We start from the raw sequence: 18,583 nt of genomic DNA, 5'->3' as shown, positions 1-18,583 counted from the left end.
TGAAGCATTAAATGTGACAGTAGTTATCCAGCCTCCGCAACCCAGAATACTCTGGACGTATCCAAGCGATTATAAATGATCAATTGTGGTGCTATTACATTTAGGATCATTTAAATTAATGTTGTTCCATTGAAGGGTATCTCTGTGGATACAGGAGGGAATGTTCTGAAACTCATTTATTTTTGGGACCCCCCCATTGTAATGATTTTAATCAGGCAATTGAGGTTGGCCTGTTAGAATATGAACTCCCGGATTAAGGGCCAAATTGATTGGTCAATCAGGGAGCCTCTTGCTTTGTACATAACCAGGAGTGTCAGTTCCTCTGGGGCTCCTGGGGCTGCAAACGAAAAGCACTCTGTATGTTGTTGTCAGACTTGTAAATAAAGGGATTTTGGTGAACGGAATTCTGCCTCCGAGGACTTAATACACCTATCATCTGGCTAAAACTAGTGGGGTCCATTTTTAAATACACAGATAGGATCTGTCCGATATCATCGTCAAAGCCAGACTATAATTTGATTTGATTTGATTTATTGTCACATGTACTGGGATACAGTGAAAAGTATTGTTTGTTGTGTGCTATGCAGGCAAAAACATACTGCTCAGGAAGTACATAGAGGAAAAGAAAAAGGAAAGGATGCAAAATATAGTGTTACAGCTACAGGTAAGGTGAAGAGAAAGATCAGCTTAATACATGATAGGACTGTTCAAAAGTCTGATGGCACCAGGGAAGGAGCTGTTGTTGAGTCTGTTGATACATGTTTTCAGACTTTTGTATCTTTCTACCGACGAGAGATGGTGGAAAAGAGTATGTCCAGAGTATGTGGGGTCCCTGATTGTGCTGGCTGCTTTCCCGAGGTAGAGCGAAGTGTAGATGGAGTCAATGGATGGGAGGATGGTTTGCGGATGGACTGGTTCATTCACAACCCTTTTGTAGCTTCTTGTAGTCTTGGTCAGAGCAGGAATTATTTTACTGTTATTTTAACTCTGGATCTGAGTGGGGAAGCAATTATAGCTTTCTCATCAGATCCACCAAACTGGAAGAGAAGACTCTCAAAAAGGTAAATCCTTTTACTTTTGCTTTTTCTAACTTTTCTCAGGGGGCCAGTAATAGCAGGAGTGCTTCTGCGGGTACCACTATGAAAATCATGGCTTCTCTGGCCTCAATGTTTACTTGCTCCAAATAACATGAGTGCCAGGGAGCATTCTTTCGGTCCCTAATGGCAACCTCCTGCCATCCAACATTGAGTTTCTGCACATCAGCTAATTGTCACTTGCAATTAGTTTCAAGCAGTAACATGACTGAAGCTGTGCTGATGAAACCAGGAAGTTAAAATCTCCTGGGCCTCACACTGCCAAGGTTAGGGCAGTTTGATACACATCTCCCACTCTGATTTAATATCCGAACTCGAATCTCCTTACTTTCTCCTCACTTCTCTCCATTCTCCCTCTGACCTCAATCTCTCTCTCTGGCCAAGAAGTTTAGTTAATGCCAGGAAGCAGTGCAAATGCTTAGAAATCTTACCCAAGGACATCGGCCTGAAGCCTGTTGAAAATTTGGTCACCGACCTCATCAACATACACCACTAAATAATCATTCCCAATGTGGCTCAATTTTTGTGACCTCAGCAAAAATATCTGGCTCAAATCCAAAGCAGCACATGGACAGATTCTTGGGGTGGTGGGGGTGGTAGATAAGCCCAGGCTAGCAACAGGAGGAGCTCCATATAATAATAAGTTACCTATCTTTTAATTGCAACTAGCAGTCTCTTTTCAGGGCTGCTTACTAGGCTAATGTACACTGAACGGAGCAATCACAGTACATGTTCAGTCAGTTGCTGTTGGCTTTGGGAGTATGGTCCTAAAAGAGGCATTAGTGTAAAGATTAGCATGTTCAAGCAGCTTAATGTCTGCTTGAGGCAAATGCAAAAATAGGTAGAGCAGTTGTAATGACTCAGGAAGCCCAACTGGAAAAGAACATAGTTTATTACAGAATGCAAAGTAAAACCACTACCAGGGTGAACAAACGCAGTTCCTGCCTGGGACCACAGTTCAGCAGGCCCAGTCCTGAGACTGCCTTATAAAAGGCTCGGATAATGAGTTCCAGCTGGGCAGGCCACTGCCTCTTACCAGGGGAACTCGTAGTCAACGAGCGCCACAGGGAGATCAATCAGCAATTCCCTATGGACCTCATAGGGGTTATCACAGCAATACGTGAAGATCACAGGGTTCAACTTAAGTGCTGGTCTCTGACTGTCCAAACCCATGAAATATAAATGGTCAGATATCCAAGGCAGGATGTTGTACAACTGAGCTTGTGGGAAAGCAAATATATATATATATATATATAAAGATATTAAACTGGCATATGTTAGCTTAGCTATGTAAAGTAATGACATTTAAACAGTATAATATGGAGGGATGTCCCTAACTTTCCAGAAGACCTTCTGGAATCTATGCTTCCCAAACCAGACAGTACCAAACTTACCATTCGAGTTGATCCTGTCGCTTTTAAACAAAGTGAAATAACACCAAATGGGCCATGCAAGTAACAAGGAAGATGAGAGTACATTAATAATTATAAAATGGAATTCACACAACCATCTATCTTCAATGTACCTGCAGTATTCACACCATGAGCATTGGTCCAGTCTGGCTAGCAGTATTTTTAGTGTCTGTCAATTGTGAGTATCGTGGATTATCATTGCATTAAAGTCACCAGTTAAAGTGTGAATTTCCATGTAACAGTTTTATCGCAAAATGATCATTAACTCTGGTCAGGTTCGTTAATTTGAAAATAGCTCTTCTTAAATACTAACTGTGCTCCACAATCAATTCAAAACCAGTTATCACGATTAAAAGGCAAATCAATGTGCTTATGTTCACCTACTGTGGTTAGAACTATTATAAGTGTTGGATGTTTCAAAGACCCAATTCAACCAGAACTCTTTCACAACTTCTATTAGGCATTGAAGTGTATTGATAGTGCAGAGCACTCTCACTTAAAAGCATTTTGAACAACAGGAGCCTGGAAACAGATTGAATAGAGTTGTTTTTATAGTAACTGCTAAGCTTCTTTTTGACTACCATTAAGAAACTGTGACATTGTTACATGGAGCATGGCTCAGACCACATGTGCTTGTCAATCTGCCACTGATAAATGTTAACAGCTTCAGCAGCTATAACGGCTCGGATACTCCAATCCAGCTGCAGCGAATGGAGTTCTGGCTGAGCACCAAATTCTCCGTTCTCACCGGCAGTGGTGGTGGAATGAGGTCGGAGAATCCCGGCCGATGACAAATGGAAATGTACGGTTAACTTTCAGATTTTAACGCTCATTGCAGTCTCACCATTCAGGCTTTGTCCAATCCATATAACAGCATTGGCGGTTGCATCTGAAATTTGTTCAGTGAGAAGTTGAGCGTCGAAAGCAGTGTTGTCTTCCTCTAAGCCATTTATAAAGAAACTGACTCGCGTGTTGTGTATCTGAAATAAAGCAAATCAATACAAATGGTTGATCAATCTTCCACCCATATATAAAATAAATAGCGGCTGGAATTCTCCCATCCCACCTGCCACTGGAATTTTAGCGGGTGGGTTGCGGACAATGTGAAACACCATTGACAGTCGGGTGGGAATTTCTGCCTTTTTGACCAGTGCGGCTGCAGAATTCTGCCCAGTATTTCTGATTTACTTCAATTTATGAGTATGTCTATCCGGTTTTGTTTTTATTAAGTACCTGTATCAATGAAATCCAGAAGAAATGTTTTAACTTGAGTAAAAACATTGATTAGTTGTAACATCACTGCCACCATTTATAGATGACACAGGAAGCAACTCAAAGCCCTGTCAAATTACACATTCATATGTATTGTAATAAATTAGTGGAAGCTGTTGCAACCCAATATCTTTTCGATACCAAACAAATAGAATTTTAAGTATATTTTAAAAATACATGGGAAGAAAAGAATGCCTAAATTCAGCCAAATATTTAACTGTGATTCCATGTATTAGCGAATAATTATATTTGCTTGTGATCTTGGTTTGAAAGCAATTCCTTATTTTTGTGGTCTTAATATGATAGCACTCCACTTCTAAGTAGCTGATTTAATAAGTGGTTAAAGAATCACAATAAAATGGAGGTAATTATTATCTGCCCATAAATTCTGATTTGTAGTAATATGTTTAGTGACAAAGTACGGCAGCAATATTAGCTGTTACTGAGTGTTAAGGAAGATTCTGAAAATGTTTATATTTACATCCAGGACGTTTTTCAGGCAATATGATAAATACTTATGAAATATGACATAGCATTGATAGGTTGATACCATTTTGAAGGAAAACAGCAGAAATATACATTTATAAAAGAGTAAATGATCATAGAATTCCAAAGTTGAACGGCAATGTGGTAATTGGGCAGCATGGTGGCACAATGGTTAGCATTGCTGCCTCACAGTGCCAGGGACCCAGGTTCAATTCCCAGCTTGGGTCACTGACTGTGCGGAGTCTACACGTTCTCCCCGTGACTGCATGGGTTTCCTCCGGGTGCTCCAGTTTCCTCCCACAGTCCGAAAGACATGCTGGTTCGGTGCATTGGCCATGCTAAATTTTCCCTCAGTGTACCCAAACAGGCAATTCTGTTCGGGTACGTTTACAACTCTAAATGTGTATAATCGGAAGATGTATAAACGTGGAAGAATATTTCAGCTGGAAGGTAAATCTGCAGCACAGTATTTAGCACTGCTGCCTCACAATGCCAGGGACCTGGGTTCAATTCCCGGCCTGGTGACTGCCTGTGTGGAGTGTACACTAGTGTAATACATGGAGTCATAGTTAAATATTTGGCTGAATTTAGGCATTCTTTTCTTCCCATGTATTTTTAAAATGTATTTAATATTCTATCTGTTTGGTATCGAAAGGTTGCAACAGCTTCCACTAATTTTTTACAATACATATGAATGTGTAATTTGACAGGGCTTTGAGTTGCTTCCTGTGTCATCTATAAATGGTGGCAGTGATGTTACAACTAATCAATGTTTTTACTCAAGTTAAAACATTTCTTCTGGATTTCATCAATACAGGTACTTAATAAAAACAAAACTGGATAGACATACTCATAAATGAAGGTAAATCAGAAATACTGGGCGGAATTCTCCAGCCGCGCTGGTCTCAAAGCCAGTAATTCTCGTGGTTTTCTCTGGGTGCGCTGGTTTCCTCCCACAGTCCAAAAGAAGTGCTGGTTAGGTGCATTGGCCATCCGCCATCCATCTGACCGAGAACACCTCCCAGCATTGTGACAATAACATGGCTCCCAACCCCTGCTGAATAATATGTTGTGGTTGCACTCAACTCTCTCCACATCACTGGCTGCATTCTGGTTCCAGCTAGCCATCATTCCCTTCCATTCCAAATCTCCATTGACAATCGTTCTGCCTCAGTTTGACAAGAAATAGACAGCTGATTACCGAATCAAATTGCTTTTAAGACTGAAGCTGGTACCAACAGCACTTCAGAGAAGTGTGCAACAAAATGTGGAAGCTCATCACCGCTTTCCCACTTCAGCCCTACATAGAGGTTTGTACTCAGGCTGATTTTTCAGAGCAGTGTCAGCCTGTAAGCTCATGGATGTTCTTCCCTTTCAATCAATGGAATTCCATTTGCCAATTTGAGTGGAGTCGGGCTGATTATGGACTTGTAGGGAATTTACACAGGGAAGTAGAGGGCATGGCTAAGGTACTAAATGAATACTTTGCATCCATCTTTACCAGGGAAGTAGATGCGAGCCAGTCCATGGCAACATATGAGGAAACTTTGTCCTTAGAAGGGTTCAAAATTGATAAGGAGGGAGTGTCGAATAAACTGTCAGTACTTAAATTTGACAAGGTTCAGGGACCGGATGAAATGCATCCAAGGGTATTGAAGGAAGTGAGTGAAATTGCAGGGTGCTGGCCATAAACATCCATGATGTGGAGATGCCGGCGTTGGACTGGGGTAAGCACAATAAGAAGTCTCACAACACCAGGTTAAAGTCCAACAGGTTTATTTGGTAGCACAAGCCACAAGCTTTCAGAGCGCTGCCCCTTCATCAGGTGAGTGGGAGTTCTGTTCACAAACAGGGCATATAAAGACACAAACTCAATTTACAAAATAATGGTTGGAATGCCAGTCTTTACAGATAATCAAGTCTTAAAGGGACAGACAATGTGAGTGGGGAGAGGGTTAAGCACAGGTTAAAGAGATGTGTATTGTCTCCAGCCAGGACAGTTAGCGAGATGTTGTAAGCCCAGGCAAGTCGTGGGGGTTACAGATAGTGTGACATGAACCCAAGATCCCGGTTGAGGCCGTCCTCATGTGGCTATCAGTCTCTGCTCAGCGACTCTGCGCTGTCGTGTGTTGTGAAGGCCGCCTTGGAGAACGCTTCCCGAAGATCAGAGGTCAAATGCCCATAACCGCTGAAGTGTTCCCCAACAGGAAGAGAACACTCTTGCCTGGTGACTGTCGAGCGGTGTTCATCCATCCGTTGTCGTAGCGTCTGCATGGTCTCCCCAATGTACCATGCCTCAGGACATCCTTTCCTGCAGCGTATCAGGTAGACAACGTTGGCCGAGTTGCAAATGTATGTACTGTGTGCCTGGTGGATGGTGTTCTCATGTGAGATGATGGCATCCATGCCGATGATCCCACACGTCTTGCAGAGGTCGCTGTGGCAGGGTTGTGTGGTGTTGTGGTCACTGTTCTCCTGAAGGCTGGGTAGTTTGCTGCGGACAATGGTCTGTTTGAGGTTGTGCAGTTGTTTGGAGGCAAGAAGTAGGGGTGTGGGGATGGCCTTGGCAAGATGTTCGTCTTCATTGATGACATGTTGAAGGCTCCGGAGAAGATGTCATAGCTTCTCTGCTCCGGGTAAGTACTGGACGACAAAGGGTACTCTGTCCACCATGTCCCGTGTTTGTCTTCTGAGGAGGTTGGTGCGGTTTTTTGCTGTGGCGCATCGGAACTGTCGAGCGCCATATCCTGTTCTTATGAGGGCATCTTTCAGCGTCGGGAGGTGTCCATTGCGATCCTCCTCATCTGAGCAGATCCTGTGTATACGGAGGGCTTGTCCGTAGGGGATGGCTTCTTTAACGTGTTTAGGGTGAAAGCTGGATAAGTGGAGCATCGTGAGGTTATCCGTGGACTTGTGGTCAGTGAAGTGCTGAGGTGACCGTCCTTGATGGAGATGCGTGTGTCCAAGAATGCAACTGATTCTGGAGAGTAGTCCATGGTGAGTCTGATGGTGGGATGGAACTTGTTGATGTCATCATATAGTTTATTTCAGTGATTGTTCACCATGAGTCCAAAGGAAGAAAATGTCATCGATGTATCTAGTGTATAGCATCGGTCCTGTGCGGTGAAAAGGTCTTGTTCGAACCTGTGCATGAAGCTGTTGGCATATTGAGGTGCAAATTTGGTCCCCATGGCTGTTCCATGTGTATGGATGTAGAACATAAACATCCAGTCATCCCTAGACTCAGGGGGGGTGACAAAGAGCTAGGGATTTGCAAATATTATGCTCTTGTTCAAAACAGATTAGAAATCATAGAAACGGTACAGTGCAGAAGGAGGCCATTCGGCCCATCAAGTCTGCACTGACAGCAATCCCACGCACGCCCTATCCCTGTCATCCCGCATATTTATCCCGCTAATCCCTCTAATCCCCACATCCCGGGACACTAAGAGGCAATTTAGCATAGCCAATGCACCTAACCCACACGTCTTTGGACTGTGGGAGGAAACCAGAGCACCCGGAGGGAACCCATGCAGACACGGAGAGAACGTGTTAACTCTACACAGACAATGAACCAAGCCAGGAATTGAACCCGGGTCCCTGGAGCTGTGAGGCAGCAGTGCTTACCACTGTGCCACCATGCCGCCCTTGTAAGGATAGCCCCAGCAATTAGAGACCAGAAGATTTAACCTCTGTGGTGGGCAAACTTCTAAAAACAATTATTTGGAATAGATTAACTAGTCACATGGAAAAATGTGCTTTGATTAGGAAGAGCCAGCATGGATTTCTAAAGAGGAAATAGTATTTTGGTGTTCTCCTTCTGTCTTGTAAACAGAGATTTCCTGAGTTAACAGACCATTTTAAAATGGACTATCTAGTGACACACACGGCAGTACATAATCTGGGTGGGGCAATTTTACCACCTATGGATCTTCTTCCTGTCACAGTAAAGCCATTGGAAAATTGTGTTTGGAATTTTTGCTTTTGGTTTTGGTTGCTGCCTTGCTATACATTTGGTTTCACAACCCATAAATTGAATGACCTAATCAGGATGTTTTTGGGAAATTTCCTTCACATCTCAAAAAAAAGCCTTATTCTGCCTCCACCCTTTGGCCTGTGTGGATAGTTGTACAGCTTTGCTTAAATTCAAATTTTCCTGAGAGTGGAAGGAGTCAGAGAGATTCTTATCCAAAATGCCAACAATTTTTCAATCCCTGATCATGTCACCTTTTAGTGTTCCATATCCACTATTTGTGGCTAGGTTGTGCAAGTCACTAAAGAATGGGTCAAACCATTCACCCTGTGTTTAGCAGCACAAAATAAACATTGCCCTCTCAATAACACAATTTTTACGAAGAATGAAGTATGAGCGAAAGGCTCTGATGACCTCTCTGGTAGGAGGCGATCTCCTTGTTCATTCCCTGTCTTGGCAAACACATCATCTGCTATGCTCCCAACAGTGTAAAACAAAGTGGTAACTTGGTCTTTGTCCTGTTTGGTTGTGAGGCCTGAGGCGCTGTTATATCAGGTAAAACATTTTCGCTAATTTTGCCATTGTTCAACCTGTCTAGGGCTCTCAATATTTTGAATAGAAACTGATCGGGGCAACGTACTAGCAATTGCTTATCCAGGTCCGTGGTTGTCTTTTCCTGTGCTGCTTGTCCTGCCGTGTCACCGGGCTTTATTCACTGGTTTCTGATACTGGGTTGGTCTCAAAATCCTTCACTTGCTGAGCTGCACTGTTGCTGGGCTTCACTTGAGGCTTTTCCCACCATTCTACCATTCTGCTGTTGGTGCAATCACCACCTATTATCATGGGTTTGTATCAGGATTCTTCAGCTTCTTATTCTGGAAGAGATCTCAATGGAGGCAATTGTCTTTGTCGGAATACATTTATTTACATGCTAACTACTTACAAATTATAAATAGGTTTAACATGTGGCTAGAGCTGTCCCCTAAGATGTGACTCAGACATCCTCAGTGAGTGACTTTACTGTGACATAGCTTCTTTTGCACATGCTCAGTAAGCTCTTATTAAGAGTTAACCCATTACTCCACAGTTCTAACCCCCCAAAAGGCTTGCAAGGCACAAAACAGGAATGTAATAGAATATTGTCTTGCATGCTATTGCAACATTCAAGAATCTCAAACCCATCCAGAAAGAAACAATTCTGCCTTATCAGAATTCTCTCCACCATTTTCAAAACCCACTTCTTCCACCACTGGCATTTTGTGGTTACCGTCTGCAGGATGCTTTGCAAGAAGTCACCAAGGTTTCTTTGGTAGCACCTACCAAATGTGTGACCTTCACCGGATAGAAGGGTGTACAAGAATTCCATCACCTCCAGCCACCTGCCAAGTCATGACACCATCCCAATTTGGACGCGCATCACTATTCCTTCATCATCAGTGGTTTAAAATGCTGGAAATGCATTCTGAGCATCATTATGGGAGTGCCTTCATCACATGAGTCACAGTGTTCAATATGCAAGTCCACCACCATCTGCTCAAGGCAGTAATTGCTGGCCTTGCCAGCTATGTCCAAATCTCAAAACAGAATTTAAAAATAAATCAAAAAAAACTTTTCTCATTAAAATACATAGATTTGTAAGGATTGTTTGGATTTATTTTAAAAAAGTCACTTATGAAATACAATAATTTTTGTACTGAAAATATAATAATACGTCCGGATAGTCAGTTGTTAAGCTTCTTTTAAAGCAAGATATCACCTTCCCCCTCCTTCAATTTGTAGAGCACATTCACAGCAACATATTAGCAAAAGCAGGCTGGATTTTTTTTTGCTCTGTCAAGGAGCAGAAATATAGATGAGCAAATAAATGCAAATGAATTCTGAAGCACATCATCCCATTTAGCCTCTATTCATTTCTTTGAATAGACATGGTAGACATGTAGACTTTTACTCTATTGGAGGGTTTAAGAAGTGTTTTATGTGCTGCAGGCTGCATACAAAAACTGCTTCCTTTCTTCAAATCTAGTACTGATTAACTTCTCAAGTAATTGTTGTCTGGCACACATGCACAACTGAAAGGATGGCAGAGGAGACGAGATTTAGTTTTCCTTGATATCCACTCTAATCAAATCAAGCAGGGCCACAAAATTGCATCTTTATGGATGAAAGCCCAATGAATGACAAGCAAAACAGAAAAATATGAAGGCAGTTCTAATTTGGGTTCAAATGAAAGATGTGCTTTTCACAATCAATAGAAGAAGCACAAGCCTACCTTGTTAACATAATTGTAAATATATTGTAAATATTTTCCAAGCCACTGCTTGTGTACTAGTCCATTTGAACAGAAAGCCTTGCTTTTATATGGGCTGAAATGGGGCATCAACAAAAGGCAGAGCACTCTGATTGTTGGATCTTGTGACAGGCTGCATAAATAATGTGGAATATTCCTAATAAATTATATAAAAAAATACTGAAACCTTTTAAATTCGACTGCATATAATTGAGTCTTACAGCGAAATATAATCTGAATGACCGTGTTCTGAAGTAAGATAGTATTGAATAGTGTTTTTTAGGATTTCTGAAGTTTCAGAATCAACTCCATTGGTAGTTGCTATCGACAGGTTGCCAATTGTTTTGGACAGCTCTTTTTCAGGCTGCCTTCATAGACCCATAACATATGTCTACAAAGCTTCGAGTGACATATATATTTTAACAGGCGTCAGAGGTGCCACTTTTTAAACATGTTTTGTTCTGCCCATTGTTAAGGATTTAAGGCAGAAGTATTCATCACACAGGATTCGGGCCACTTGCACTTGTCTGCTTGCTGAATCTTCCACTCACCCTTTCTCTCAAGCTCACCACTTCCCTCCCTGATCCTCCCGCTCATTTCTTCCCCCTCACTCGCTGCCTCTCCCCCCTCACTCGCTGCCTCTCCCCCACTCACTCCTCCCACCTGCAGCTTCTCTCCTGCTACCGCTTCCCTCCCTGACCTTCCCACCCGTCAACTCTCTCGTTTGCCACTTCCATCCCAAACCCTCTCAATTGCTGCCTCCCTCCCGCTCACTGCCTTTTCCACTCATTACTTCATTCCCCAACCCTCCCATTCGTAGCTCCTGTCACTCTTTTGCATCCCCCCTTTTGCTGGCCTTCTCCTGAGCCTTGGCTCACAGCAAAGATTCAGAAGAAGGAATCAGTGATTTTCAGAGAGATGGTTGGTGAGTGAGAGGGTGACGAACTGGGGGAACTCAGGGAAGGAAGCAACGAGCAGGCAAGGTTGGAAAGGGAGACAGCGAGTAGGAGGGTTGAAGGGTTGGGAGGGTCAGGGAGGGAAGCAGCCAGTAGTCACGTCGGCGGTGGGGCAGGGGGCAGGGAGAAGGAGGGTTAAGGATAAGAAAGGGTCAGAGGGGAAAGCAACATGGAGGGTCAGGGAGTTGGGAAGGTATTTATCCATGAGACATGAGCATCATTGGCTAGGCCAGCATTTATTGCCCATCCCTAGTTGCCCTTAAGAAGGTGGTGATGAGCTGTCTTCTTGAAACACTGCAGTCCATGTGCTGTGGGTTAATCCACAGCAGGGGGCAAAGCAGCGAATGGGAGGGTCGTGAACTGGTGGCAGTCAGGGAGGGATGCAGTATGCAGGAGGGTCACAGAGGCAAGTGGTGAGCCAGGGAGTTGACGAGCAGGAGGGTCAGGACAGGAGGAGGTGAGGTGAGAGAGGCAGCGAGTCAGGATAAGTGGTAAGCTAGAGAGAGTATCACGGGAAGTAGAAAGTAAATTGAAGAATTAGTAAGTTATTAAAACCTAGTAAGTTAAGAATACGCAGGTAATTTAGAGTTAATAAGAGGAGGTTCCTCATGGCAGACTGGTACACAAGGTGAAGTTGTACAGGATCAGAGAAGAGCTGGCAAGATGGATAGAGAACTGGCTCGGTCATAGAATACAGAGGGTAGCAGTGGAAGGGTGCGTTTCTGAATGGAGGGCTGTGACTAGTGGCGTTCCTCAGGGATCAGTGCTGGGACCTTTGCTGTTCATAATATATATATAAATGATTTGGAGGAAAATGTAACTGATTTGATTAGTAAGTTTGCGGACGACACAAAGGTTGGTGGATTTGTGGATAGCGATGAGGACCATCAGAGGATACAGCAGGATATAGATCGGTTGGAGACTTGGGCAGAGAGATGGCAGTTGGAGTTTATTCCAGACAAATGTGAAATAATGCATTTTGGAAGGTCTGATACAGATGAGAGATATACAGTAAATGGCAGAATCCTTAAGAGTATTGATAGGCAGAGGGATCTGGGTGTACAAGTACACAGGTCACTGAAAGTGGCAACGCAGATGGAGAAGGTAGTCAAGAAGGCATACGACATGCTTACCTTCATCAGCTGGGGCGCTGAGTTTAAAAATTAGCATGTCATGTTGCAGCTTTATAGAAGTTAGAAGTCTACAAGATTATGAGGGCATGGACAGAGTAGACAGTCAGAGGCTTTTTGCCAGGGTGGAAAAGTCAATTACTAGGGGGCATAGGTTTAAGATGGGAGGGGCAAGGTTTAAAGGAGATGTACGAGGCAAGTTTTTTGACACAGAGGGTGGTGGGTGCCTGGAACTCGCTGCCGGGGGAGGTAGTGGAAGCGGATACGATAGTGACTTTTAAGGGGTGTCTTGGCAAATACATGAATAGGATGTGAATAGAGGAATATGGTCCCCAGACAGGTAGGGGGTTTAGTTCAGACGGGCAGCATAGTCGGTGCAGGCTTGGAGGGTCGAAGGGCCTGTTCCTGTGCTGTAATTTTCTTTGTTGTTTGTTCTTTGATTTTTGGACCAGTTAAGTTTTTGAAGTGGTTTGCAAAAGAGGAATTTAAATCACAGGTTGTCAATCAGGGTTAGACCCTGTCAGCATTGCCATCAGCATCAATGGGGTACAAAGTGCAGTCAACCGTGAAGGGAAATCAAAATAAACACAGATGGCTAGAGGATGATAGAAATCCATTGATATGACAGCTGAATCTTTTATGAGGCATTGCACTTCAATGTGTGACAGATCTAAGGCTTCAAGTGAAATGGAAAGGGTTTCAATGCTTCCTGTGAACTGGGAAGCCTCAGCAAATTCAAATCAAAGCTGTGTGCACAGCACAGGAACGGGCCCTTCGGCCCTCCAAGCCTGCACCGACTATGCTGCCCGACTGATCTAAAGCCCCCTACCCTTCCGGGGACCATATCACTCTATTCCCATCCGATTCATGTATTTGTCAAGACGCCCCTTAAAAGTCACTATCGTATCTGCTTCCACTGCCTCCCCCGGCAGCAAGTTCCAGGCACCCACCACCCTCTGTGTCAAAAAACTTGCCTCCTACATTTCTTTTAAACCTTGCCCCTCAACACCTTAAACCTATGCGCCCTAGTAATTGACTCTCCCACCCTGGGAAAAAGCTTCTGACTATCCACTCTGTCCATGCCTCTCATAATCTTGTAGACTTCTATCAGGTCGCACCTCAACTTCCATAGTTCCAGTGAGAACAAACCAAGTTTCTCCAGCTCTCCTCATAGCTAATGCCCTCTATACCAGACAACATCCTGGTAAATCTTTTCAGTACCTTCTCCAAAGCTTCCACATCCTTTTGGTAGTGTGGCGACCAGAATTGAACACCATATTCCAAGTGCGGCCAAACTAAGGTTCTATAAAGCTGCAACATGACTTGCCAATTTTTAAACTCAATGCCCCAACCAATGAAGGCAAGCCTTCTTGACTACCTTCTCCATCTGCGTTGCCACTTTCAGTGACCTGTGTACCTGTACACCCAGATCCCTCTTAAGGGTTTCTGCTATTTTTCCTATCCTGTATATTTCCTATCTGCATTAGCCCTTCCAAAATGCATTACCTCACATTTGTCCAGATTAAACTCCATCTGCTATCTCTCCGCCCAAGTCTCCAATCGAACCAAATCCTGGTGTATCCTCTGATCGTCCTCATTGCTATCTGCAAATCCACCACCCTTTGTGTCGTCCGCAAACTTATAATCAAACCAGTTACATTTTCCTCCAAATCATTTATATATATTACAATTAATACATTGGGGCTGTGTGCACAGCTGGGCAGACTGGAACCCCATCTCCCCTAGGTGAAACTGACATCTCCTCTCTGTCAGAGATGGTGCTTCCTCAACCCTTGGAGTCCAACACACCAGGCCCCCGCTTGTGAGGACCTGTACGAAAGCCCACCCACTGTAGGTCCCGCTGGAGGGGTGGATGAATAGCAAGGGCCATTTGACTCGGACTGCAAGCCCGAGAGTTATATTTAAATGTCTGGTCTTGAATATGCACTGGGATCCCACCTGATCTGTGTGGAAACCCGATCAGGGCCGGCAGCGTGGCCTGGGAGGCTCACAGTGGGTTTGCCACCTGGCGTAAAGCCCGCTTTTCCGCCAACTCCCGATTATCCAGGCTATTGCAATTCAAGATCGGAGCTAGCGGGCCTGGAGAATTTACCCCAGAGGGGATGGTAGTTGTCTTCGGTGTTAAACGCTGTAGACGCTTCATCGTAGTAACTGATCATAAATCTTTATTGGGACTTTTTAAAGACAAGGCAATACCCTTCATAGCCTCCACTTGGATACAGCATTGGGCCTCGTTACTGGCGACTTATGAATACCTCCTAGAACACCGTCCCGGACACAGCTAGCTAACGCTGATACACTGAGTCATCTGTTGTTCACCATAAACACAAATTCATTGCCAGCTGTGGAAGAGGTCGTGACGATTCTCAATTATTAGACACCCTGCTAGTGTTTGCGAGACAAATCAGGACGTGGAGGCAAAAAGACCCAGTCCTATCTAACTTAGAATATATGATTCTGAATGGCGGATTCAGAGGACAACCCTCAGAGGAAATGAAACCCTATCTGACGAAGGAAGACGAGCTCAGTGTTGAGGATGTTAGCATTTTCTGGAGGTCCCGCGTAGTCATCCCTTGCCTTATGGAATTACACCATGGCCACCCTGGGATTTCAAAAATGAAAATGCTAGCCAGGAGCTATGTATGGTAGCCAGTCATGATGCAGACATTACGGACTTGATCAGAGAGTATGATTTGTGCCAAGAGAATCAAAAACACCCCCCTCCCCCTAGCCTCCCTACATCCATGGGCATGGCCTGTTAGGCACTGGTGCGAGTGCATGTGGACTTTACCAGGCTTTTTATGGATTCTATGTTTTTGATTATGGTGGATGTGCATTCCATATAGTCAGAGATACATCACATGAGCTCCACAACCTCCCATGCCACAACTGAGAAACTACAACAAAGTTTCTGCACGCATGGGATATCTGAAGTCCTGGTTTCAGAAAATGGCATAGCCTTTAATATCACGGAGTTTCAGACCTTCATGTTTTCCAATGGAACCAAACACATTAAGACAGTACCCTATTACCTGCCATCAAATGGGTTGGCTGAACATTTAAGCTCGGCATGAAGGAGCAACCCGCAGCATCCATAGAGACCAAAGTGGTACAATTTTTATTCGATAATAGGACTACTCCTCACACAACTACAGGAATTGTCCTAGCAGAATTGTCAATGGGATGGATGCTTCGGACAAGATTAAGCCTATTGTTCCCAAACCTGACAGGGTGGGTGAATTCCCAACAAGAGAGCCAGAAGGAAAGTTACTGCAAGGACAGATGACCTGGTCCACGTGAAGAACTTTGGAGACAGCCTCAGTTGGGTCTCTAGGATCATAACGGAAAAAACGAGGCACATGTCTTATAAAGTAAAAGTACAGGGCAAAGTTGTAAGGAAACACCTGGACCATCTCAGGAGTAGGGAGCCCACACCAGTGCAGGCCTCGTTACCAGCTATGGAGATAGTTACTGCCAGCATTGAACCACGACGAGAAGCTGACCCTATACCTGTTCCTCCGGGTGATGAGAACATAAATGCCATGATGGAAATGGAAGAGACTGGCACCTCAACTGAAGCAGCGACTTTTAAATGTGCTCAGGGGTGCCCATTTCTATGGATCCTGGAGTCACATGTAGACCAGACCGAGTAAGGATGGCAGATTTCCTTCCCTAAAGGACATTAGTGAACCAGATGGATTTTTACACCAATCGACACTGGTTTCATGGTATCATCATTACACTTTTAATTGCAGATTTTTTTTATTGAATTCAAATTTCACCATCTGCCATGGTGGGATTGGCACCCAGGTCCCCAGAGCATAACCCTGGATTACTAGTCCAGTGACAATCCCACTACACCTTTGCCTTGCACACGGTTAATTATGCTGTCAGAGGAGGGTCGGCCCGAACCACTGCCTGGAAAGCTATTTAGATACTAAAGATTATCAGATGTTGGGTGATCATCAGAGTAACATATTCTGGCATATTCCCCAATAGTAAGGAGGTGTTTAAATATTCATTTTAAATTAAACAAACCGCTTTAAAATTACGAAAGCAACGCTGAGAATACGTGGACAAATGCAAATGGAAGCAATTACATTTTTTGATGAAATATAATAAGGTCTGAATAAAATATACACTCTATGTATAGGGTTCCTTATCAAAAAATTATTATGCATTTAATATGTTATCAGTTATAGAGGAAACAATGAAAAATGAAAGTCAATTGGTATAAAGTTTGCATTTGGCATCCCAGAGTAACCAAAAGATGTTTACCATCTCTACTGTCTTAACACAGCCAACAGCTGATGAACAGCCAATTTCCTTTTATCACATTATTGCAGCCATGAAGAAACCCATTTGTTCTACTCAGCTCACTAAAGATACCAGTACCAATCTAACGTATACATGTTTTATATCAGTGGAATCCTCGGAGTATGAGGAATTCAACAATATATAATAAGTAGCGTGACATTTTATTTACTGGGAGAAAATTGTCTCCACCGAAGAAGAGAAACTCAAAATGTATTTTCAAAGCCAAATATCACTATTCTAATAAGGCAATATTTCTTGATAAACTATTTTCCCTAAAAATGTGACACAGCATTTAAATTTTCATGAACTGAGGACTTTAGATAAATATTGCACACATATTTGTAGCTTGGTTTAATCAGGCAAAATATATCTTGTAAATAACTAAGGTCAGTGTAGGAGTATATTTCCATTGGTTCTATTCCAATAAAAATAAATTTTCTACATTACATTCTATACAGATCATTACCATAATATATTCAATTTGGTGTACAACAGTTTTTCACAACAAAAGTGCTCCAATAATATATGGCCTACATTATATTTTCCTCTATATTGCTATAAAACAGTATTACCACAGTTGAAGTCAAATAATGCTACCTCCCTTAATTTTTTATCAATAAAAGACCTGATCACAAACCTCACATTGTGTTTGGTCCTCTTAATGTCACTGCATTGTAAAGGGGGATAACAAATGGCGAGAGTCTCCTCAATGTGTGGGAAGTGAAATTGATTTTCCTTGCCCCAACCTTGTGTAAGCCAGCAGTAAGTAGCTAAACTACACCCAATTGGAGCATAGCTAAACCCAAATTAATTTCTGGGTTCTGATGATTTATATAATTGGTGTCGTAATATCAACTGTCCTTGCAACTGTTTATTCTCTTTTTGCTCTTCCTCTGTGATCTTTAGTTGTCTGCTTTCTGGAGTTCTCTGCTGCCTTCAATCTGAGATTTTTGTTGCCTTTGCTCTGGGATCTCTTGTTGCCTTTGGCAGAGCTGCCCTCCCTATGGAGTCTCTTGTTGCCCTCTCTCTGGAGTCTGTTGTTGATCTCGGCAGAGTTGCCCTCTCTCTGGGGTCTCCTTTTTCCCCTGGTGGAGTTGCCCTCTCTCTTTGGCCCTCTCTTGTTGTCATTGGTGCATTATTGAGAGTTGCCCTCTGTCTGATGTTTCTTGTTGCCTACGGACCATTTTTACGAGTTGTGCTCTCCCTGGGGTCGCTTCTAATTTTCAGTCCATAGTCATCTTTTTTTTTCTTGTAGTTACTGCTTTCACTTTCATTATTTCTTTAAGACTGAGTGTAGGAACCATTTTAACACAGGCTGTAGTTGCTAGGATAAGTTAGCTACCCTCTGACTTTCTTTGAGGTATTGTTTCTGTGCAGATCCTTGAAAAAGCTTTGAAAGTGTTGTATTTGTCAACAAATATATTAATGAAGGTACATAATGTTCCAGCTCCTTGTATCGCACTGGGCTTGAAATTTGGTTCTGCCTTTGCTTTAGTTTGGGACAAAATGTGCTTTCCTTGTATTAAAATGAGAGTGTTTGAAGCTATTCCCTTTTTTAAAACTTATAAAGCAGCAGCCAAGGACCCTGCTGAAAAGGGTTCTCTTTCTCTTAAACTCTGCAGGTTTCTCTATTAA

The 18,583-nt window shown here is 43.1% G+C and overlaps 1 protein-coding gene across 1 annotated transcript in view; it reads right to left on the bottom strand.

Moving 5' to 3' along the window:
• Nucleotides 1-18,583, bottom strand: part of ush2a (Usher syndrome 2A (autosomal recessive, mild)) — a 916,330-nt gene that overhangs the window by 804,295 nt on the left and 93,452 nt on the right. The window contains exon 4 of the mRNA XM_078230465.1: nucleotides 3,351-3,486. Within this exon, the coding sequence (XP_078086591.1) occupies nucleotides 3,351-3,486 (136 nt within the window). The remainder of the gene's footprint in view (nucleotides 1-3,350; nucleotides 3,487-18,583) is intronic.

This window comes from Mustelus asterias, chromosome 15 (genome assembly GCF_964213995.1).
Source record: "Mustelus asterias chromosome 15, sMusAst1.hap1.1, whole genome shotgun sequence".
Lineage (NCBI taxonomy): Eukaryota > Metazoa > Chordata > Chondrichthyes > Carcharhiniformes > Triakidae > Mustelus > Mustelus asterias.
This window is presented reverse-complemented; position numbering and strand designations above follow the sequence as displayed.